Below are 25074 nucleotides of genomic sequence, written 5' to 3'. Positions count from 1 at the left end.
TGCACTGAGAAAAATGCAACGGTAACAGTAAAAGGAACTGGTATTTAGACTCAGATGTGCAAGAGTACAGTTCAGCAGCACAATTTACAACACAGACACACACACACGCGCGCGCATGCACGCACACACACAAACACACACACACACACACACACACACACACACACACACACACACACACACACACACACCCACACACACACACACACACAAACAAACTGTTAAATCCAGTCTGAAATCAGAGAAAGACCGTTCAGAAGCTGCCTGAGCCTCTCAGTGTCCTTCATGATCACACATGATCACAAACACGACAGACAATTCTGCATGATTTCAATCATTTTTAATAATAAACTTAAACAATTATCAGCGTTGTAAACAGCACAGACATGCAGCAGCACATTAATTAGGGAGTGTAGCGCTCCCTCAGCTTATTCCCTTTCTAAATGTAAATGCCATATCTCTCTGTGGTCCAGCTGCAGGATCTCTAGTCCAGAGTGTAGATGTTCTCCTGGACGGGTCTTCTCATCCGGATCTCATAGATGATGTGAGGAGGTTCTTCAGAGGAGAAGCTGGAGGAGGAAAGAGACTCATCACACTGCAGGTCAGAACGTGAAACAAGAAATAAACTGCAGCTGTTCTCTTACATGGATTTTAGCATTTTTTTAGAAAAATAGTTGAAAAACGTCAAATATCTTTTGCTTCTTTAAATCAGACCATAATCTGAGCTGTTGTAATAGTCAATTAATAAATGTAAGTAGTATTTTAATGTTGAAATTGTGTGACTAGTTTCCTAAATGTGAATGTTTAATGGTTTCTTTGCTTCTATATGACATTTAAGGATGGGTATCGTTCGGATTTAACCGATACTGCTAACCGATACCGGTACTTACTGATTCTCTGATTGATACTACTCTGTAATTTAATATAGGAAATGTGGAAAAATTCAGTTACTTTTAACAGAGTGGAGTATATTCTCTAGAAAAATGATTTAACTTTAATTTCAGCTTTCCTCTTATGCAGCAGCTACATTTATGAATAAGAAACCAAAAATACGACCGTTTTCAGTGGCAGCGAATCTAAAAAGATGCCTTTTTAGATTAATCGATTATTTCCCAAATATTAAATAAATTGATTGATCAGTTTGAGTAATTTTTGAATTTATTTTCCCCACTATAGCTGCAAACTGAATATTTTTGACTTATAACAACACATTTGTCATCTTTTGTGAACACTGATCAACATTTTTCACAATTTTCTCGATTAATCAAGAAACTTACTGACAGAATAATCAACAGTGAAAGTAGTTAAATATCTTCCCCATACACCTGAAACCCAACAACAACAACAATAATAATAATAATAATAATAATAATAATAAGTTTGTTCTGAACTCACCAGCCACTCTTTAAGGCTCTTCTGTAAACTCCACCTGCAGCATAAAAACAGATTAAGTGTTCAGATTTCCATCACAGTTCGCTGCAGATAAACAGTAATGTGTGTTTCTTAATTTTGTGTCTGTTATCTATTTATTTGTCGTCATTTTGTGTCTCTGTTATTATTTTGCATATATCTGTACCCATTTTGTGTCTGTATATAGACATGTTATGTCTTTGTGTCATAAATTATTGTCTTTTTTATAGTTTTGTGTCTCTGTGGTTCTTTTCTTTCGGTTTGTAGTCATTTTGTGAGTCTTTGCTCTTGTTTTGCATCTATCTGTACCCATTTTGTGTCTCTTTGTGGACATTTTGCGTGTCTTTTTCATAGTTTTGTGTCTCTTTTTCATAATTTTATGTTTCGTTATGGTCATTTTGTGTCTCTTTGTTGTCATTTTCTTTCTATTTCTAGTCGTTTTGTGAGTCTTTGTTCCTGTTTTGCATCTATCTGTACCCATTTTGTGTCTCTTTGTGGTCATTTTGTGTCTCTTTGTCTTCATTTTGTGTCTCTCTGTAAACATATTGTTTCTCTATGTTGTAGTTTTATGTCTTTTTTATGGTTTTGTGTGTCTGTGGTTTCTATACATTTATTTCATGTGATTTTGAGTGTCTTTGTTATTATTTTGCATCTATCTGGACCCATTTTGTGCCTCTTTGTGGTTTTCTATGAGTGTTTTTCCTAGTGTCTTGCGTCATGTTGTCAAGACCGAGTTCGACTGTAATGTTCTCAAATGTTTGAGGGGAAACACTTGAACAACCTATGCATGTTTCTCTCCTTGTGACTTGTTCTTGCACAAAATTAAGTTCAAGCTTTTACACAGTTTATCAGTTTCAGCTCATCACAGTTGCTGCTTGATATATTTACAGAGCATTAAAACCATTACAGGAGCACTGGGAGCAGAGTATTGCTGCACAAGGACACGACAGACAGCTCAATTTAAATTGCGTTTTTTGATGTTTACAGTCTCTGAACTTTTTTCTCGTGTTGTGGTTTGGATCGTGTTTGATGAATTGACTGAGCTGTTATGTGAAGGACGTACACAACTTCGACACGAAGCATTAAACCATGAAAACAGACGCTTAAGGAAAATTAGGATACATGAGATGTCGTACGTTTAAAGGCCAAAAAGAGGAAAACTGCAGCCAGGATCATCAGGACGCTGACGGAGAGAGAGAGGATGGGAACGTTGATCTGCAGGGAGAGCGACGGTAGAGAGTCCTCCACCTAAAACAGAGAGAGAGAAGCAACAGTTCACCCGATTATCAGCAGCTCACATCATTTCTATACATATACAAGATGCTAAGATCAGCTGTAGTACTTGTCTTCGTGTTGTGTCTCTGTGTAGCCACTTTAGATCTCGGTGTGGTAGTTTTGTGTCTGATTTTGTGGTTGTTATGTATTCATAATTTTTTGTGTCTTTGTTATGATGTTGCATCTCTTTGTACCCATTTTGTGTGTCTTTGTGGTCAAACAGAGCATTATTAGGCCGTAGCTAGTAAAGTAGCGCTGTGACAGAGACTTATATGAGGCTGAATCATACTTTCCGCATACAAAGTGCTAAATGTAGGAATGAAACGGCAGGTAAATGACGGCGGAGGCTCACAGCGACGGCGTCGGAGCGTAGCAGGGTGGAGTTCTTCCTCAGGAGCTCCAGCTGAGACGACAACAGGGTTTTCCAGTTCACTGGAAGGAGACAGAAAACTTAGAGAGCTCAAAGGACAACCCAACTCCACAAAAGTACGTTTCTATACAGTAAACTGCACTCTTAGGCACTTCTTGTGGTCATTTTGTGTCTCTTTCACATAGTTTTGTGTCTCTTGGTGGTCATTTTGTGTCTCTTTTTCACAGTTTTGTGTCTCTTTGTGGTCTTTTTGTGTCTCTTACGTAGTTTTGTGTCTCTTGGTGGTTATTTTGTGTCTTTTTTTCATAGTTTTGTTTCTCTTTTAAATAATTTTGTGTCTCTTGGCGGTCATTTTCTGTCTCTTCACAATTTTGTGTCTTGGTTTTCATTTTGTGTCTCTGGTTGTTCTGCATCTATTTAAAGCCATTTTGTGCCTTTTTTTCATAGTTTTGTTTCTCTTTTTGGTAACTTTGGGTCTCTTTGTAGACTGCTTATGTTTCGTCACAGATTTGTGATATATAAATGTAAAGTGAATGCAGTAAAATAAATGGCACGTTGATCAGAAACCTTATTTGTGATGTCAGATATAAACGTCACCTGGCTGAAAACGTAACAGAGTGCAGTTTTGTCGTACTGGAAGGTAAGTCTATGGAGACAGGTAAAACTTGTCTCACCTGTGGAGGCCGGCGGCTCTGTGGCTTGGTCCGTTGGTTCCATTGAGCTTGTCGTACGAGGAGGACTGGTGGCCGGAGCTGCAAGAGAGCAACCAGTTTAGCCAGAATAATTAACCTGAATCAGAGAGAAATCAGCAAATATGATCAAAGAATGACTTCAGACACAAAACCACCCAGATGAGCTTTTTAGCAGCGTCTCAGCAATAATCTGTGTCCATAATAACACGTCTGAAAACTCACTCAGCTGAAAACACAAACTGTGTCTTTATGTCAATGTTTTGTGCCTCTTTGTGGTTATTTTGTATGACTTCATAGTTATTTTGTGTCGCTTTGTAGTTATTTTGTGTGTCTTCATAATCATTTTGTGTCTCTTCATGGTCATTTTGTGTCTCTTCATGGTCATTTTGTGTCTCTTTGTGGCTGTTTTGTGTCTCGTAGTCATTTTGTGTCTGTATGTTTTGCATCCATTTGTGGCTGTTTTGCACATCTTATTGTTTTACAACTTTTTATTTTGTTGTTAATGTCAGTTAAACATCACAAAACACATAAATTTTACACTTGGAATTCATAACCGCTACTGACGGTAGAATCAGGGAAGGTGTGTTTAAGTTTCCGCACGAACTCTCAGACTCTGGAACGACCTCTCAGTGGACAGCGATCAGCCGTCGTGTGACCTGCAGTCCGACTCACCTTTGACCACCCTCAGGTTCATGATCACCTTCTTGTCGTTGAAGATGCCGTCGATATCGACCCTGCAGCAGTACGGCCCGCTGTCCGTCCGCCTCACATTCAGGATGTCCAGGTCCATCTGTCCGTCCAGGACATCCCCCGTCAGCCGGTACCGGTCGGACACCTGCAGCACCAGGTCGGGGTTTGAAGTCAGATTAGTGATAATTAACAGAAAAACTCAAAACTCAAATTATTTGTCTCTTTGTGGTCATTTTGCAGCCATTTATAGTCACTTTGTCTCTGTTTTTGGTCACTTTGTATCTTTTTATTGTCACTTTGTGCATCTGTAGACATATTGTGTCTCTTTCTAGTTGCTTTGTGTTGCTTTTTTGTCATTTTTGTGTCTCTAAAGTAGTTTTGTCCATCTTCGTGATCATTCTGTGTTTGTTTATTGCTGTATTGTGTCTCTTTATGATCGTTTTGTGTGTCTTTGTAGGCATATTGTGTCTGTAGTTGTTTGTGTCGCTTTTTTCACACTGTTTCTGAAGTGCGGTCATTTTGTGTCTCTGTGATCATTCTGTGTTTCTTTGTAAATATTATTGTGTCTTTTGTATTTGTTTTGTGTCGCTTTTTTGGCAGTTGTGTATTGCCTTATAGTTGTTTTGTGTTTCTTTTTGGTCATTTTGTGTGTATTTGTAGACATATTGTGTATCGTGTTTCTTTGTAGCTGTTTTGTGTCCGTTATTTTGTGTCTTTGTAGACCTATTGTGTCTATTTTCAGTTGTTCTGTTGATTATTTCACAGTTGTTTGTTTCTGAAGTTGTTTTGTGTCACATTCTGATGACTGTCTCTCTTGTGTTGTTTGTGCCTCTTTGCCTTTGTTTTGTGTCTCTTCCTCATACTTTTGTGTCTCTGTTGTTCTTGTCTATTTTTTTTTGTCTTTGTTTTGCATGTCTTTGTTGTGTGTCTCTGCAGTCATACTGCATCTATTTGTAGTCACTCTGTATCTCTTTGTGTTAATTTTGTAAGTTGTTTTGTGTTTCTTTGAGGACGTACTGTGTCTCTTGCATGGTCATTTTGTGTCTGTATTCAAAATTTAGTGTCTTTTTTGTAAATTTTGTGTCTTTCTCTTTATTTTGCATGTCTTTGTCACTGTTACGTCTCTGTTTGTGGTCATTTTGTGTTTCCGTTGTTCTTGTTTAGCATGTCTTTTTCATCGTGTTGTGTCTGTTTTGTGACCTTGGAGATGACACCGTTCTCGTCCGTCTGCACCAAGATGTTGCTGCACCAGAACGTCCCACAGCCACGACCCCAGCAGACCCGACTCAGGCCGAACCGCTTCACCGAGTACTGACAGGACAGAGAGGCCACACCACCCTCCGTGACTTTAAAAGAGGTAACTGAAGAAAAGTGTCCGCCTGCAGCACAAAGACATCCACCCCGTTTCTTATTAAACTCGACAGTTCATGTAGGAGACACAAATGTAATATGAAATTTAAGACATGATGCGACTGAGATGACAGCAGAGACGTAAAACAACACCTAAAGATGCACAAAACAACCACAAGGCAAACACAAAGAGCCAAAGAACAATGACAGCGAGAGAACAAACAGCCGGAGACAACAAACGGACAAAAAACAACCACAAAGAGACACAAACCACCACAAAGAGGCAGTAAACAACCACAGAGACAATAAACAGCCACGAAGACTTGAAAAAACAACCACAGAGACACACAAAACAAACGTAAATGAAAAGAAAAGTGTCTGCCAGCAGCACAAAGACATACAAACTGTTAACGCACTGTTTCTTAATAAACTCAACAGTGAAAAAGCAACATGAAATTTTACACACAAGTCCAGGTGGAAAACAGCTACAAAGAGACGCAAGTAGATGTAAACCAGCTACAAATACAGAGAGACATAAAGCAGCTACAGAGACGTAAAGCAACCACATAACGCACAAAGATGCACAAAACAACCACAAACAGACAGAAACCATCCACAGACACGCCAAACAACCACAAAGATACACAAAACAACCACATAGAGACAAAAACCAAACACAGATAGACATAAAAACAAATACAGAGACAAAAAAATTATGACACAAAACCACAAAGACACAAAAAACCAAAAACAAACAAAAAACAACCACAAATGGACAATATAACAAACTTGTAAAAGGCAAATAAGTTTCATTCCAGCTGTCACAACTGGACTTCATAGAAAGCTGCTTTCAGATTGAACGTCAGAGTGCGTGCTGTGACATCAGAGTGCGTGCTGTGACATCAGAGTGCGTGCTGTGACATCAGAGTGCGTGCTGTGACATCAGAGTGCCTGCTGTGACATCAGAGTGCGTGCTGTGACATCAGAGTGCAGGCTGTGATGTCAGTGTGTGTCTCACCTGACAGGACGAAGAGGAGGGTGATGAAGGTCTGAGGCGTTGCCGGCGACACGGCGGCCATCCTGTAACTGAGTGTGTCCACTGTCCAGCCAGACGACAACAACAGGACAGTGTGAGTCTGTGACGGAGGTGGGAGGAGGGGCGACACACACTGTGTTGGTGTGTGGTCGTGTGTCTGTGTGCATTTGTGTGATTCGCTGAATGTGTTTCCGTTGATTCGCCAGCCATTCAATCTCGCAACACAAGAACGTGTGTGAAGATATTTTTATAGACAGACTGCAGTTTACAGCATTGTACAGTTACTATAATACAGTTTACAGTGTTATACAGTTAATATAATACAATTTACAGTGTTATACAGTTACTATAATACAGTTTACAGTGTTATATAGTTAATATAATACAGTTTATGGTGTTATACAGTTAATATAATACAATTTACAGAGTTATACAGTTACTATAGTACAGTTTACAGTGTTGTATAGTTAATATACAGTTTACAGTGTTATACAGTTAATATAGTACAGTTTACAGTGTTATACAGTTAATATAATACAATTTACAATGTTATACAGTTACTATAATACAGTTTAAAGTGTTACACAGTTAATATAATACAATTTACAGTGTTATACAGTTACTATAATACAGTTTACAGTGTTATATAGTTAATCTAATACAGTTTATGGTGTTATACAGTTAATATAATACAATTTACAGTGTTATACAGTTACTATAGTACAGTTTACAGTGTTGTATAGTTAATATAATACAGTTTACAGTGTTATACAGTTAATATAGTACAGTTTACAGTGTTATACAGTTAATATAATACAATTTACAGTGTTATACAGTTACTATAATACAGTTTACAGTGTTATACAGTTAATATAATACAATTTACAGTGTTATACAGTTACTATAATACAGTTTACAGTGTTATATAGTTAATATAATACAGTTTACAGTGTTATACAGTTAATATAATACAATTTACAGTGTTATACAGTTACTATAATACAGTTTACAGTGTTATATAGTTAATATAATACAGTTTACAGTGTTATACAGTTAATATAATAAAATGTACAGTGTTATACAGTTACTATAGTACAGTTTACAGTGTTGTATAGTTAATATACAGTTTACAGTGTTATGCAGTTAATATAGTACAGTTTACAGTGTTATACAGTTAATATAGTACAGTTTACAGTGTTATAGAGTTACTATAATACAGTAGTTCATTATTAAGATGATATTTTGTATAACAGCAGGAAAGTATTAATTTCATAACTCTCACGTTTTAGGCCCGTTGCTCAGTTTTAACTCCACCTTCATCTGATATTAAAAAGCTTTCAGAGGACTTTTAATGGTTAAAGTGAGGAAAATGTGTCGTTCTTCTTTCATCTGATAAAGGTGAAAGGAAACATGTTGAGCAAAGCAGATGAAGATGAATGCAGTGAGTTTACACTGAAGGAAACACTGAGGACAAAAAGGCTTTGTCTGTTTTTTAACACAAACTCACACTGTAGTTGGCTGTGTGGAGACGTCGCAGCCACACAGAGAACTCCTTTATTCACATCAAATATTTCTGCCTTCTTCACTTCATCTCTTTTTCTGCCCAAACCGACAGCATGAGAGGCTTTTACTTTTATTTAGGATATTTATGAAAAGAAAAATCTAGAAAAATAACAAAAATATGCCTTAGTGACCGTTAATGATGCTTTTGATAACACTTCAAGGCTTCACAATTATCAGTTTATAACCAGTATGTAAACATTTAATAAATACTACACTTTGTAGTTAACTTGCACTCATTAAGACAGTTAGACAGTGAATAAATGAATTAATAAATGCAGATAAACAAACTAATGAACTAATTAAATTAACTGTGATCGTCACTGGAAGCAGCTGGTAGAAAGCTGATGAATTTAGAATTAGTTTGAAATTGGAAAATCAGATGTAATTTGTAAATTCAACCATTTAGCAGAAGGAAAGTAATCCTTGGATACTGGATGAGTTGATTCAGGAACACAGAGACAACGAGGAACTTTGGCAGGTTTGTGTTGCAAAAATGTGCCAAAGTAAAAACACTAAGAGTCGGAGCTCTTAGTTGTACAGAAAATATTCACGCTTAAAGTTAACTTATGATGTCCAACTTTAATTAAATATAGAAAAACAAAGTCCTTGTTTAAAGTTAAGTTAGGTTTCTTTAAGTCATCTTAAAAGAACCCAGTTTTAATTCAAATTTTCATGACAGAGCAAATTTCAAAAAGCCTTGTTTTCTGACTTAGTCCCTTCTTTGCTTGTTACATTCCAGTGACTTTTTTTTAGAAAGTTTTGGAGCCAAATTCAAATCAGCATCTAACCAGTCATAGATGTGTTCCTCCTGTTTGGTGTTGAGCTTCACTGTCCAGAAGAAGGCAGAGGCCAAATACCTTTAGAACTTACTCTTAATTCATTTCTTAAACATACAAAAAGTTAAATATTTATGACGATGACAGATCTTAAATAACACCGACTAAGTGATTACAATGACACCAAACACAAAATGTTTATCTCATATGGTTCCTGAGATAATAATAAAAGGTGCAAACAAGGTAAACTTACAGATTGTAGACATTAGGCTACATGAAAGTAATTTATAACATAGCCAAACTACAAGCATATACATTTAACCCTCCTGTTTTCTTCATTTACAGGCACCAAAAAATATTGTTTCCTTGTCTGAAAAAAATCCAAAAATTCAGCAAAAAAATTCCCCAGATTTCTGAAAATTTACAAAACCTTCAGGAAGAAAATTCCAGTAATTCCTTAAGTTTCCCTTAAAAGTTTTATTTAAAAAAAAAAAAAAAAATCCCCCAAATTTGGCAATAAAATTTTTGTAAATATTTTCAAAAAATTAGTAAAAATCTTCTAAAAAAAATCCTAAAAATATCTAAAGTGATTCCATATATATCAGTAAAAATTGTAATATTTTCTTTAAGAACATTCACAAAAAATCAACCAAAATGCAGCGAATTTCACTGGATTTTGGTTGATTTTTTTGTGAATGTTCTTAAGAAACATTTTTAACATTTCTTTTTTTCCACCAAAAAATGTTGAGATTTCCCAAAAATGTTGAAAATGTGGACATCACATACATACATATTCAATGTAATATCCCATCCATTATCTATACACCGCTTAATCCTCACTAGGGTCATGGGGGGCTGGAGTCTATCCCAGCTGACTCGGGCGAAGGCAGGGGACACCCTGGACAGGTCGCCACTCTGTCACAGGGCCACACACAAAGACAAACAAGCACTCTCACATTCACACCTACGGGCAATTTAGAGTAATCAATTAACCTCAGCATATTTTTGGACTGTGGGAGGAAGCCGGAGTACCCGGAGAAAACCCACGCATGCACAGGGAGAACATGCAAACTCCATGCAGAAAGATCCCGGGAAAGCCGGGACGCGAACCAGGGATCTTCTTGCTGCAAGGCGAAAGTGCTAACCACTACGCCACTGTGCAGCCCTCAATGTAATATAATTTTACTAATAATAATAATTATGATTATAATTATTATTACTATTATATTATCTAATTGCGAATGTAATCTTGTCTGATTACAGTTACTTGCTTTTGTAATCTGATTACTTACTCCCATTTACATGTAATATAACTGCTGTTAAAAGGAACGGAGAAAATTAATTCGGGGCTTTTATCCTGAAGGATATGTCCGGAAGCTGCTAGCCTCATTTTAGCTAACATGACGCCGGTGACACGGAGCGAAATACCGCAGCCTCGTCCTTTAAAAAGTCGCTAAACTAACCGGAAAACCCAGTTATAAAAGCTGTCCGTGGCTTGAAACGGGCCACAGTAGCCTTAGAGAAGTTTCATACCGAGCTGACAAACTGTTTTACCGAATTAAAACCGCGCTTCGTGTTGGAGTAAGTTCGCCGCTAACGTTAGCTAACTGCGCTATGCTAAGCTGAGCTAACAGGATTAGCTCCGGGAGCTAAACACGAGCTAAAGGGGGTTAAATGGCAGCGAAGCGGAGCAGCTGGTCCTGTCCGGCAGAGCGACTGTGAAGGTGAGCATCAGACTTCGATATACCTGCTGCTGTTTAGGGCTAACTGTTAGCAGCCTGGCGTGTGACGGCAGGTATAGCGGAGACCTGTAGGCAACACCTGGACAGGTATTTAGACGGGAGAGCGCAGCAAACAGAACTCCAATGACAAACCTTGAAATTTAACAGGTGACTGGTATTGTAGTTAAAGTAAATGCAGGCTTATAGAGTTCTCCTTAGTTTCATTAACCCTCGTGTTTTCTTAACATCCTGAACACTCCCTTAAGGGTCCAAAATAACCCACTGAGCCTCTAAAATAAAGCAGTTAAATTGAATTTTCAACCCAAAATCTATCTTACATGTAGAAACAACCTGTCCTGCATCACACACTTTGTGAGTATCTGGGTTTTTCCTTCTTCAGAGGGCAGAAAGACTGTATTTAATCAGTGGACATCACTCGTTTTTTTTTTGTTGTTGTTTTTTTTTTTACATTTGACATATTGTAACTGTTTTCTTTCCCAAAGTAGAGGTTTAATATCACTATTATTGCTGCTAGTGGTACTGCGTAGGTCTAAACACTATTTGTTTAGCAAGAGATATTACTTTTATATCCTAAAAAGCTACCAGAAGTGTGCAGAAAGTAGCTTTAAATGCATTTTCTGAAGGGAAACAGCAGTGCACATGAAAGTTGACGTTAATGTTGGGGTCACTTTAGGAAAAGTCATCGAATTTCAAGTTGAAAAAAGGTCATTTAGGGGGTTTCTCTGCTGTTAAACATAGTGGCTGGGTCGTTTTTGACCCTAAGATGACACAACAGTTTGCTCTACAGTACAACGTACGAAAGTCCATTGATAATTCTTGAAAATATTAAATTATTGTCACTGTAGTAAAGATAAATGCTGCCTTACAGGTCCCCATACAAAATTCCACTGACAGTTCTTGAAATTATGGGTTAACTGGAATTCTAGCAGAAATTAATTCCAGTTTATAGGTCAGTCCTGAGTCTTGTGAGCTCATCTATAGTTCAATAAACCCAACTCAACTGATAATTCTTGCACTTTTAAGATAACGCATTGTTGTAAAAGTGATTACCGGTTTATAAGTCAGTCCTGAGTCTATAAGTGAGCTAATCTACAGTTCAGTAAACCCAACTCCATGGATAATTCTTCACATTTCAAATTGTCTACCACTTTAGCAGCTGTGAAAAAGGTGTGCAGATGACTCCTGAGTCTTTGGACCTGCTCTAAAGTTCAGCATACACACAAAACATAAAGCTATATTAGTATTTTTTAAATTTAATCAGCATGATGGCAGTGTATTATGCTGGTTTGTAGATGTCTCCTGAGTCATCTTATAGCTGCTCTATAGGTCAGCACGCGAAACTCCACTGATGATTCTTATAATTTTAACTTGTTGGGCGTTGTTGTAATATTGGTTTATAGATGTCTTTTGAGTCTTTATTATTTGCTCTACATTTCAGCATACAAAACTCCATTGATAATTCTTGAAAATTCAAGTAAAATGGCACTGCAGCCGAGGTCAGTGCTGGTTTATGGTTTACTCCCGAGTCCCTTGGTATAGATGGATAGATAAATGGATAGATAGATAGATAGACTATAGATATAGATAGACTATAGATAGATATTCTATAGATAGATAGATTTTTCTGCTCTGTAGTTCAGCAAACAAAGTTAATGGAGATTGTAGCAAATATTAATCCTGGTTTAGTGACTCCGTAGCCTTTTGAAAAGATGAGCATACGAGATTCCACTGGTAATTCTTAAAATTTTTAAGGTACCTGCCAAAGTAGCAGCTACACAAACTGACTCAGGTGATTCTTGCACTGCACATCAGCTACACATAATCTACAGTATAATTCTATATGTTGATAGCATGTAAGCTTCATGTTTTTTCTGTAAATAGAAGTGCTGGACTGTGATAGGAGAAATACTTGAATATATCTCAACGTCAAGGCGTACTGTTGTTGCTCATTGAGTTTTAACTGTTTAATATCCAGATAGGTGGTTTAGTCTGTCGATGCTGAAGAAAAAAGTTCTCCTGCACAGTTTTTGGTTGACTAGAAACACAGCTGCCTTGATCCCTCTTTAAAACTTGAGTTTGAACATGTTTTGCTGATTCATTTCCTCTGTGTGTTGGGTCAGGATGCTCCAGGGCCCATACAGCAGTCTGGACCGGGACCGGCCCCTCATCCGGCTGCCGTTCACCGACTTCGCTGTGGGGACGGTTCTCCTCCCTCTGGTCGGCCTCATCGGCTGCCTCTTCATCTCCCTCATGTACCACTTTGAGGACTCGACATACACCCATTGCCAAGTAAATACTGGTGTCTAACTAAAAAGAAGTGTGTTTGTCTGAAAACAGGTAGACTTTTCCATATCAAACCATCAGGGGTCTTCTACTCAACCATCTCTGATTTGCTAGAAACTTATTTTAAATTTAATACTATGTGTATTTACAATGGTCTCTCTAATTTCTGATTGATATATCAAATACTTTCCAAGATAATTTAAAAAAAAATTGCCCAATGACCCTCTTTCTGCAGTTTTTTTTTTTGCACATTGAAATTTGTGGTTCTTTGAACAATAATATCTCAGAAATTATTTCAGATAAAAGCCTGAAATTGTTCACGTTATTTCTCATCGTATAATTTATTTAGAATCTGCAGCACTGGACAGGTAGATCAAAAAATCTCTGATTGTAGGTGAGTTGGAATATGAAAAAAATAAATAAAAGCCATCATGAAAAGTCCTATCTTTGAGCACAAATTAGCAAAACAATTTATAATACAGAATTCAAGTTGTGATATTTTCTGACCCATATGTAGCTACAGATCACAATAATACAAAACAAAACATGTTATTTTTGATATGAAATACGTGATCACAAAAATGGGGAAAACGGTTATTTTTGTTTGTAACTGAGCAGCAACAACTTTCACCACAAAACAAAAATACTACAAGATAAACCGGTCAAAGTAGAGCACAGTTATGCAGATAGGTTCTCAAAATATAACTACGAAAAATGAAAGTTGATCAACAAGTAAGGATTCGATATTTGTAGGGATTAATAAAGTATCCATCTATAGTCTATCCATCTATATCTATCTATAGCCTATCTTATCTATCTATAGTCTATCTATAGTCTATATATATCTTTATCTGTAGTCTATCTGTAGTCTATCAATCTATAGTCTATCTCTAGTCTAGTCTATCTATAATCTGTCTAACTATCTTTCTATATCGTAAATATTTCACAAGTCTGTCAAAAATTTCAGGCAGGTCAGAGATGATCGAGCAGAAATTGTTGTAAAAACATGACAATTTAAGATGGAATTACTCATTTATTTTACTTTGTAAAAAATAATTTTGAGAAAAAAGTCCTTCAGCCTGTTTCTGGTTTCACATATTTGTTTCATATTGTCAGGTTGTAATGTTACACAACTTTATGGCAAATGAAACCAAAGAAATGCATGACATTTTTAACATTTACTGGAGAAAATAACTTAACATCCAGCAGCGTATGATCGTCTGTTACTGTTGAAACGCTGCGTCCTGTTGGTAAAAAAAAAAACAAAAAAACAAAACACTCAAATGTTTTATTTGTTTCCACCAGGTGTCAAACTACCTCCCATCCATCAGCTCCGCTATCAGCCGCGTCCCGGAGCGCTACATCTGGCGCTGCTGCATCGGTCTGCACTCGGCGCCGCGTTACCTGGTGACCGCCGCCTATTTCAGCTTCTACCGCTGCCGCTTCGCCAAGAGGCTGCCTGAGCTGCTGCTGAGCGGCCTGGCTCTCCTCTGCAGCCTCGCTGAAAACTCTGGCCTGCTGCTGCTCACATACGTGGCGTCCACTGAAACTTACAGTGAGTACGAAGCTCAGGGAGCAGCTGAGCCCGACAACAAACCAGTTGATCAGGGGATTTGGTGAAGCTTTGGGCAGAGTCAGGCTAGCTGTTTCCCTCTGTTTCCAGTCTTCATGCTAAGCTAAGTTAACAGCTACTGGTGAAGAAGATGAGTAGAAGATTTCACTCAGTGTGACAAAGGTGATGAAGGCCTGTTTGTCTCCGCAGGTGTTCATAAAAATTGTTTCATCGTGTTCATAGCAAGCTCGCTGCTGCACATGCTCGTTACCTGCAGACTGTGGCATGTGATCAGGAAACACTACGTGAACCCAGAGGTAAACAAACCTCCATCATTTCTCTGATGTTTAATAGGTTTGTTTGTGCAAATATCAACACACCCTCATATGTATAAAATGCACACAGCTGTGTTCCTGAAGTGTTCTATTAGTAATTGTAGGGCAACATTTTGACTGATAGAATCTTTTTGTTGCATTTTTTTCATGTGCAAATGGTCTTTTTAACTATCTTTTATGTGTGTTTCTGTCTGTGTTTACAACTCGCTAAACAATGACAATTATAAATAGTTGATCAGATCAGGAACCAACACATAATCTGACATAATCTAAAAATAACATCCCAACATGTAAATAGAAGTAAGATTCAAATAAGCTGTTAAATATAATCACAAATAAGATTTTTTTAAAAAAACTATTAAAAATCACATTTCAAAAAAATGCCACCTGCAGGGGGCGCTACTGCACTACAGATCCACTTCATTGAAACAAAGCCAGATGCAAAGCACTGACTCAAGCAAGGAGCTTCTGGGAAATTTGGTGGTTTTAGGTGTGGTGCAGTTGCTCTTGAAGAGTTTCAAGGACTGTCTGGGGTTCTATTTGGGCTCTATAATATTTACAAATCTGCTTCAAGATTACTTCAGGGTTCTTTTAAGGGGTTTTTAGTCACAGTTTCAGACTTGAAGAAGATTTAAGGAGGTTTTAGGAGGTTCTCTTGGGCCATGCAGTGATTAAAGAATTTCCTATAAGAGGTTCAGTAGTTCATGAGGAGGTTGGGTTCTCCTTTAAGGTTCTAGGGCTCCTAGAAGAGTATCTATGGTGCTTGAAATGGTTCTAGTTGAAGTCTTTAGGCATCCTGAAAGAGATTTTGTAGCCCTTGATGTGACCAATGAGTTCTTGAGGATGCTGTAGATTGAGAAAGGCTCTATTGATGTTTTTAGAGGCTCTAGGGGTCTTTGAAAGAGCTTTGTTGGGTCTCCATAGAGGTTCTAAAGCTGACAAGCTGATGGTTTAGGAGGTGTTTCTAATCTTTAAAAAGTGATTGTGGGCTTTCTGGTGTGCTGTGATTGGTGGTCCTTTCAGAGCATTTAATGATCTTTGAGTAGATTTTCTTGGTTCATGCAGTGTTTCAGAGAGTTTCTTAACGAATTTTGCTGGTTTTTGAGGAGAATCTTGTGTTTCTTGAGGAGGATTTTATGGACCCAAAAGAAATGGTTCTAGGTGTGCTTGAATGGTTTGTTAGTGTTGTTCTGTAGGTTCTTTATTAGGATGATATTGGAATACATTAACCGCTTCTGTTGGTGCTCATGTGAGTTTTTATGGGCCCTTAAGGCGATTTTCTTGGTGCCTGAAGCGACAAAGAAGTTCTTGAGTGTCTTCCATGTTTTAAGGTTTTTAAAAACGAATCTTTGGGAAAGTCCTTGAGCACGGCATGTCATGAAGTTGAGTCTTTTTCCCACACAGAAGGAAATGCCACTAAAAATAAGAATTAAAAGAAAAGAGGAAGTCCAGATTGGGATCCATTTTCCTTCTTCTGATTGGCAGATTATTAAAGCCGTTGGGTGTGAAATGATCTCCTGAACAGAGCATAAAGTCGACGTGTGGTTTCGATTCTCCCGACTGAGCAGCAAATAGACGTTCCAAATTTAACGATCAACTCGACCCTATTCTGGTGCTTCCCTGTTTCAGTCTTAGCAGCAGCAGTTTAAGCAGAACTCTCCTCAAATAAATAGTGAGTTTGAGTGCAGAGGAAACAGGATTGATGTCAAGGGTCATTTGTCCGTCAGTCACTTCAAACTGCAGCCTGCATGACGTGACTCCTTTGCTTCCACAAAACCTCAGCTGTCTGTTATTAATATTTAACATGATAACATCTAGTTAATTTCTGTTTAAAATCTGTCCTATGTCAATTTAGATGAGTTTACTCAACGCGTGGCCCAACAAGCAGCCCAGTTTTCCTCCTCAACAGCAAAATCACCAAGTGGAAATCCAACATGATGAAAATAAATAAAAAGATGGCTTTTTATTTAGGTCCGTAGAGTCACTCTAAAATGAATCCAAGTTTCTATTAGACACCTTAACAAAGTGAAAAATCACAGTCCAGCTAAAACAACTCCTTTTCTCCTATTTGTGCCGTTGCCCTCTGACGTTGGTAGGTTCACATTTCAAGAAAGTATCGCTTAATTCCCATTAAATTTCTGTGTAATACAGAATATATGAGCACAGAGAGCGGGATTTAAAGTGCCTTCTATGTGATTTCTCTTCAGTTGTTTGTGCTACTGTAGTCCGCCACTGAAACCACCTTTTTCTCCAGTAATAATCTGAAGTACTGTCATACTCCCTGAGCTCTGGGTCTTTGGAAACTTTTACATTTAAACCAGAGTCGAACTCTGCAGCTGCCGTTGTCTAAAACTAGAGCCAAAAATGCAACAAATTATGCAGTGATGCTGAAGAAAAGCAGTTGTTACGATGAACTGATGTCTTAAAAACAACAAAACACAATGCATTGCCTGAAATAATTGATGTTGAACCATTTTGAGCTTTGACATAATCAGTTATGCCTTCACAGAGACGTGTATACTGCATTTCATTACAGCCAAATTCCCAATAAAACTGCTCTTTTTTTTAACATATTTTACTGTTTCTGTTTTCAGAAAGCAGAACAAGTGTGAAATAGAGACTGAGATGCAGCTAATTAAGAATACAGTCATTTCCAAGCTGCTGCTCTAAACCACTAAACTGCTGATTCTTTTTTTTTTTTTTTTTTTTTAATATACAAACTTGCCGTCACTGACACCGTCCTGTGAATTCCTCTGAATTTATAAAAAGAAATCTAATCTTTAGTTGCTCGGTGTTTGTTCATGTTGCACTTTGTTTAATATACAGGCTATACTTTTTCACTTTATTAAAGGGTTTAATAAAAACAGAATTTTGTTTTGGAATTGCACCACTGAGTTGAATAAAAACTCTTTCTGTGTTATTGTGCTGGAGTGTCCACTTTATCTCCACAGTGCTGCACAATACAGTGGCAAACAGTTTTTAAATATAAAATGAATGTAAACGAGTGGTCATTTTGCTCCTTTACAGGATTTAAATTTTTGTTTTTTACAATGGACAGCTTGGAATAATAGTTGTTAAATGTGATGAATTTTCTTTTCGTCTGTCTCAGGAAATTACGTCTTATCGCTGGAAGTTGCGTCTCTTCGTGTTTAACGTCAGCTGCTGTTTGATCGCTGCGTACTTCTTCAGACGCCACAACAAGTACTGTGAAGCTGGAGGTAGGTCCTGATCAACACTGATTGTTCTGCTGCGTATTTATTATATTTTCAGTAATCGATACCCTTTTCCATCTGCTGCTACTCCTAAAAGGTTGCAGATAGAAGCGTGTATCCAAACCTAAAATGTCAAACCTGTTGAGGACAACTTCCTTATAAACCAGCACTTCACATATCCAAAATGATACGACCCAACAAATATCCCAAAGTGTTTCTGTTAATATCTCAGCTACCGTGAGTCACAGAAAAAAGCTGTTATCTTTGGATTAAGTGCAAACAAATGTGGCCATTTGTGTTATAAACTTTTCTGCCTCTGAATTTTCTCAAACATAATTTTGACTCCATGTCCCGCATATTTCATCCAGTCCTCATCAACTTTTGTACATGTTTGAGGCACACCAAACATTATCCAGATGTTTGATTTGAGGTAGAAGGTATTGTTGCTCCATGAGTGGCTAACATACCTTTGAGGGCATAGCCAATCTTAGCCAAATGTGGCTCATATGTCCAGATCGAGGCCACGGATAAGTGTTAGGGTTTGTGCAGTTTGGGCACTAGAGGCCGCTCTAGGAAATTAATTAAATTTTGAATCAATATCTCTGCTGGGGCTGCACAGTGGTTCAGTGGTACGCATGGTCACCTTGCAGCTAGAAGATCCCTGGTTCCCGGCCTTCCTGGGATCTTTCTGCATGGAGTTTGCATGTTCTCCTTGTGCATGTGTTGGTTTTCTACAGGTTCTCCGGCTTCCTTCCACAGTCCAAAAACATGCTGAGGTTAATTAGTGATTCTAAATTGTCTGTAGATGTGAATGTGATCGTTTTGTCCCTATATGTAGCCTTGTGATAGACTGGTGACCTGTCCAGGGTGTCAGCTGGGATAGACTCCATCCCCCGACGATCCTAGTGAGGATTGAGTGGTGTATAGGTAATGGATGGAAGGTTGGGTATCTTTGCTGTCCCCCTACATTCACCTTTTGAAATGTCAAGAATTTCCAGTCCAGTTCTTATAAATGACTTGTTGCTAAGTGTTAAATCTTTAATGTTTGTGACCCAATCAGTACAGCTCTTGAACCGATTATCAGATTTCACACAAACTTCTATGTTTTTGCATCTTTAAAATGTCCAGCGTTGGTCAGTCGGATCTGTTGGTGTCTTCATCTTTGTGTTTTGACATTTTGGCATCTTTCAGCAATTGCGAACATTTTCTGCAAAAAAACGACTTTCTAGTTTCATGCCGTCCTTAAGTTTCCTCAAGTTAAAAGGTTTTTAAAAAAGGCCTAAATCCCCAGAGCTCCTAGTAGACACTGGCAATCCTGCAGGAATACTGTTATCTGTCACGTATTCACTCACTGCCTCTGTCTTTACCCACCGTCCCGCCCTCCCACCCCGTTTTTCTGCAGTCTATACCCTGTTTGCCTTCTTCGAGTACCTGGTTGTCTTCTCCAACATGGCCTTCCACATGACGGCCTTCTGGGACTTTGGGAGCAAAGAGGTGATCGTGGCCACACCGCCGGAGGACAAACGATACTGAGCTGAACTTTTAACTGACATTTCCAGACACATGCAGGTGTCGTGTTGCCTCATGAACAGTTTAAAAAATGAACTGATGAAGCTATACTTGATCATTCCAACGACACTTTCAACCTTCAGCCTTGTGATGTTCCGTCAGAGCACACGTATAACGCGAGTGATGTAAAAGTGGCCGATATTATCCCTGCAGGTTCGGCGGCTTGGATGATGTGTCGCTAGGATCCCACCGACACAAACCGGGTGAGATCAGATTGTCACGTCATGGAAATTTTTGTGTAGTGTGGGTTTTTTCTGCATAGAGGAATTATTGATGCCGTACAGAAAGGGCACTTTAGCTGACACCAAAGGAAAATCACCAGTACCAACATGACAAGAACTGAAAACAAAAATATATTTAAATTTTTTACAGCACTTTGTGTATTGGGGTTTCATTTACTCAAGTGTAAAAGACAGTTATACTTAACAGTTGTTAAAAAAAATAACAGCAAAATGCACAGATTGCTGTAAAACCGACTTGTTCATGTTTGTTGTCATGCGTAGTTGGCCTCCAAAGACCCGAGTCGTTCTGTAGGAAAATCTTGAAAATAAATGTATAAATTCATCTTTGATTTCTATCTTTTTGAATAATGTAGTGCAACAATTGCACATAAAATAATATTATGTGTTATTGCTGTTTATTCTGTTGTTAAACGCTCTTTTATACGTTTACAAGTACCTTGCGAGGTGCTCATCTGCCATCAGGACCGACTTGGTGTTCAAGCCACTAACCTGGACAACCCGCTCACCCACCTGTCGTTGGATTACATGCTCGTATAAAGAAAAATCTGATTGTAAAATGATTTCGTATCATTGCCAACATATGAGATGCTTACATTAGAGCTAACCTCAGTTATAACATGGCTATCTGTTGAATCAATAACTGGTGTTGGTGTGATAGGTTGCATCCATACAAGCTACATTTTCCTTGGCATTTTTGAAGAAAAAACCACAGCACTTCCAATTAAATACAACTAAAGGTCAGTACATAATGCCACCACCGTACACAGAGAGCTAGTATCAGCTAGTTGTTTTGTTTTTTTAAAATCTGTAGGCAGCAAAATTTTAAAAATTCAGTTTACAACGAATGAATAAAATTAGTTACTGGATGTAGGAAACTTCTTTTGCCAATTTGGTGTAGCTTCAGTGTAGTGATGTTTCATGTTAACTCTCTGAACTCCAATTTCTGGATATTTTTTTTCACTGTAATATAAAGACCTACAACTTAAAACAGCCCAAACGTGACTAGAAGAGAGAGTATGATGGGCGGGCGAATATATATATATTTTTTGTTTTAATATGGTTTCTGTAGGAGGACAAACATGACAAACATTCTTAACGTTTTCCAATGCTGTAAAAATGTGCAAAATAAATAATAAATTTCAACATTTCTGTCAACGAAGATTTGCGTCATAGCCTGCGACACAAGTTTCGGCGCGGCGCGGTGCCAGGCAGGTGGCTGTTGTAAACAAACCGGCGGGTGTGTTATGGGCCATGGATCCCAAAGGTAAAAAGAGAAAAATAGCTGACGAGAACAGAGGATTTAAGGAAGAATGGACCGAATTGTTTGCTTTCATTTCCAATGCAGAAGGATTGCCCGCATGTTTGCTCTGTCATGAGAAGTTGTCCAATAACAAAAATAGTAATTTGGAGAGACATTTCCAGGGAAGGCATGCTAAATTTGCAGCCGACCACCCAATTGGGAGTGAGAGAAAAAGTGTGATTGCAGTACTTCTGGAGAAATTAGAGGAGCACAAAGATTTAAGAAGTGGATTGCAATTCAAGTATTCAGCAGCTTACATACAAAAATAACAAAAAGACAAAGCAGGCAAGTTAGTAATGTTAACATTAAAGGTTAGTATAAACTCTTTAAAAACTTGCTGTACAATACTATAAACAAAACACTTCTAATTTTAAAATCTATAGAAATACCAATTGTATTAAAAGTCAACAAACAGTATTTACATTTTTAAAGTGATTTAAATGGTTTAAAGTGATTGTTTATATGCTGGTAGTAATTCTGAGACACTTGTTTGATGTGGAAACAGACTGTAGATGCTGGCCTCCAGACACCAGGGGGTGCTGCTGCACAGGAGGATTAACATCAATATGTCTCTAATGAACAGACTCCAGAATATAAATCATAATACTGATTCTCGGCAGAATTATTGATAAACCATCTCAAGTCTGGTTAGCTGTTTGACGTCCAGGTTTAACACTAATACTGGGAATATGTCTGTAGATTGTCGGTCATTCAGGTCATTCTAGGAGCTTCAATAGAAAGTAACTGCAGAGTCAGTCGACAAGGCAACAACACGAGTCCGGAGGTTTACTATTGACGTCATCAGTTTGTTGGATGTGAGTCACCACCAGATCCTCACAGTTAACTGATAAAACATCCTGAAACCAGAAGTCACTTCTTCTTCTGCTTTGACAATAACTTTTGTTTTATTTTGATGGTGTGAAACCTTTATTGAGTCATAAACGCTGACAGATTCAGTCTACAACCCCTAAGTATCAGAAGGATGATGAGTTTGCACCAAAAAGACGTTGACCTCAGTGTTTTCCTGTTAGATCACGTGTCTCATTTATCGATGAGCAGCTTAAAGTCTCAGAGAAGCTTCGTTTGAAGACAAGGGGCAGGAAGAGGAACTGACCCCTGGCCTCTGAGGAGACACTCCGGAGGAAAACACGACATCCTGAAACAACTCGGTCACACAAACCACACCGACTGCTTCTTTAACCCTCAAACTGACGCCTGGAGTCAACTCAACAATCTGTAATCCTGTCATCTGTACGGCCGAACGCGCAGCTCAGATTCTCCTCAAACTGTTCGCCTTTAACGCCGTTTTAATCTGAAGTAAAACCAGTTTCTGTCACATTTTCACTTTCTGTTGTCTCATTTTTACAGCAGTTCTCAAAACTCAAAAATGTGTTTGGTGCAGTTTGCCACAGAATACCAAAAATCACACAAAAAGAACAAAAAAAAAGATGATTATTTTTAAATGACCAAAATGAATCAACATGTCTATTTACTAACCTTTAATGTTACTAACCTGCCTGTCTTGTCTGTTTGTCATTTCTGTTGCTGTATGCAAGCTGCTGAACACTTGGAATTTCCCTCAGGATTAATAAAGTATCTGTCTGTCTATCCGTCTGTCCATCCATCCGTCCCTCCCTCCGTCCGTCCGTCCATCGTGTCTCATAAACTATAGATATTTGACTATTTCCAGCCTCTACAAACTTTTTCTTTCTCCTCTGCGTCAACTGTAAAAAGACGTTTCACCATGTTAAATGTATCTCTTGACATTTTGCTCCTCGGTACACCATTTTTGAACCATGCTGCCTTCATATTGTTGATCCACTATGTTTTATGTTCCTCTCTAGCTTTATAAAAACACTGCCTGCAGTTCAACTGAGAAGTTTTGACTGTTGGTCCCAGCCAAGTCAGTCGTAGCTTCTGGGAACACAGAATTTTTTGTTGTCTTGCATCTCTTTGTAGTCACTTTGAAGTCTTTGCGTTTCTGCCTTTTGTGATTGTTTTGCAGCATTTTTGTCATCTCGTGTGTTTTTGTTGTTATTTTGTGTCTCATTCTGGCCTTTATCATCTCTTTTATGATTGTTTCAGATATATTTTGTCATCTTGATTCTCATTTTGGTCTTTATGTGTTGCTTTGTGGCCATTTTGTCTCTCTTTGTTGTTGTTTGGGTCTCTTTGTGGACATTTTGTCATTTTGTGGTCATTTTGTGTCTCTTTCTGGTTGTTTTATGTCTCTTTGTTGTTGTTGTGCATCTGTTTGAGGTGATATTTTGTCTCTTTGTTGTTGTTTTCTGTTTCTTTGTGGTGGATTTGCATATCTTCGCAGCTGTTTTGAGTCTCTTCGTGATCATTTTGTCTGTATGTGGTCTTTTTGTGTCTCTTTGGTGTTCTGTGTGTCTTTGCGATCATTGCAGTGTTTGTGGTTGTTGTTCTAACTGCGTTTCTGGAAGTTTATTGTGATGAACATCAGAAAGTGGAAGTCTCCAGCGTCTCCTTCCTCCAGACCAAGGAGCTTCACTGTGGTTTCATCCTTAGAGTCTTGCGATGTTCATCTACCCAACTTCTTCCCTTGTACAGCTGAAACAACTAGTCAATTGATAGTTTCACGGAAAATTAACTGAATATTTCCAATTTATCGTAACGTGAAGTTTTCAGAGGCTATAACCTGAGTCTTGGTTCTCATTGTGAAGAAGTTTTGTTGGTGTTATTCATCTTTACAGACGCAAACTAAATCTCTTGTTCTCTTGTGTTTAGTCTTGCATCATTGACTCTTGCTGATGATAGCTCCACATAGGCAATGTCTAAAAAGCTGGAACCATTGATATTTCTACCCCCGTTGGTTCTGTCAGAATACTGACAAACCAAAAACTCCTGGACATTCCCATGTGACATGTATAAATGAGCCAACAGTTCCAAGAAGGAGCAAAATGGGTCAGAGTAGAATCCCATCTGGTGTCTAATTCTTGGTGTTTAATGTGCTCTTTGGCAATGTTGTTTTTTTTTACTTTTGATTCGACTATAAAAAGACTTTTTAAAAAGCCCTGAGCTCCATGTTGTGGTTAGATCCCCTGTGAATGTGCCATCAGGTGTGTTTGTGATTTGATTATTTTATTAGCTGATACCATAAGAGCCCTTTCATCATTTGGGGAAGCTGTTTGTGTGCAGGTCATTTATTAAACTTACTTCCCCAATTTCGTTTACCTGAACAACAAAACAGCTTCACAGGGTGAGAACAGAGAGACACTCAGACGGCTGAAATCAGTTTACAGTGTTACACCTGTTTTACTGGTTGAAAGGCGGCATTTGGGAAACTTAAAGAATAGAAGTTCTCCCTAAAAAATATTAACAAACATCGTTTAAGTTTGAAAATTTGACGTTCAAACTGCAGCAGATTTGGCGAACATGAATAGCAGAATAGTAGATTTGTGACATACATGAATAGACCCATCAAACTGTTTGTCAGCTGTTTGTGGAGCGAAGTTCCCAGAAGTTTCAGATTTTCCGACAAGTTTTCAACTTCCTTTTTCACTGTTTAAGCTTCCCTGAACCATCTTCTCCTGCTGTGTTCACACTCATGTAGCGTTGAGTCACATTCTCTGTAAATTTGCTTAAAATTTGAGTTTCATTTGAACGGCCACTTGTTTGATGTTGGTTGGAACTGAAGCGGATGTTAAACCCAA

The 25074-nt window shown here is 38.1% G+C and overlaps 2 protein-coding genes and 1 long non-coding RNA gene across 4 annotated transcripts; 2 read left to right on the top strand and 1 right to left on the bottom strand.

Moving 5' to 3' along the window:
* Nucleotides 1-324: 324 nt before the first annotated feature.
* Nucleotides 325-6960, bottom strand: timd4 (T cell immunoglobulin and mucin domain containing 4). The gene is made up of 8 exons (XM_023267575.3): nucleotides 6806-6960; nucleotides 5638-5816; nucleotides 4420-4582; nucleotides 3730-3807; nucleotides 3038-3117; nucleotides 2547-2658; nucleotides 1396-1429; nucleotides 325-569 (listed from the first exon to the last, which is right to left on the bottom strand). Exons 1-8 carry the CDS (start codon nucleotides 6864-6866, stop codon nucleotides 485-487), a joined length of 792 nt encoding a protein of 263 aa, XP_023123343.1. The 5' UTR covers nucleotides 6867-6960; the 3' UTR covers nucleotides 325-484.
* On the top strand, nucleotides 4462-7233 carry LOC129350470 (uncharacterized). Its single transcript, XR_008603882.1, has 3 exons — nucleotides 4462-4594; nucleotides 5675-5794; nucleotides 6813-7233. It is a non-coding gene; the product is annotated as an uncharacterized LOC129350470 (long non-coding RNA).
* Nucleotides 7234-10540: 3307 nt separating this feature from the next.
* On the top strand, nucleotides 10541-21256 carry pgap2 (post-GPI attachment to proteins 2). Of its 2 annotated transcripts, none has more exons than XM_023267570.3 (6): nucleotides 10541-10886; nucleotides 13025-13193; nucleotides 14493-14742; nucleotides 14950-15056; nucleotides 18184-18292; nucleotides 19125-19682. In XM_023267570.3, exons 2-6 carry the CDS (start codon nucleotides 13026-13028, stop codon nucleotides 19130-19132), a joined length of 642 nt encoding a protein of 213 aa, XP_023123338.2. In that variant the 5' UTR covers nucleotides 10541-10886; nucleotide 13025; the 3' UTR covers nucleotides 19133-19682. The 2 variants fall into 2 exon arrangements, with proteins under 2 accessions (XP_023123338.2, XP_023123337.2); XM_023267569.3 differs by lacking the exon at nucleotides 19125-19682 and adding an exon at nucleotides 19689-21256 and having other exon boundaries at nucleotides 10542-10886.
* Nucleotides 21257-25074: the final 3818 nt, after the last annotated feature.

The sequence above is a fragment of the Amphiprion ocellaris genome, chromosome 14, assembly GCF_022539595.1.
Source record: "Amphiprion ocellaris isolate individual 3 ecotype Okinawa chromosome 14, ASM2253959v1, whole genome shotgun sequence".
Classification (NCBI taxonomy): Eukaryota; Metazoa; Chordata; class Actinopteri; family Pomacentridae; genus Amphiprion; species Amphiprion ocellaris.
The sequence above is the reverse complement of the archived record's forward strand: the minus strand, read 5'-3'. Positions and strand labels throughout refer to the sequence as shown.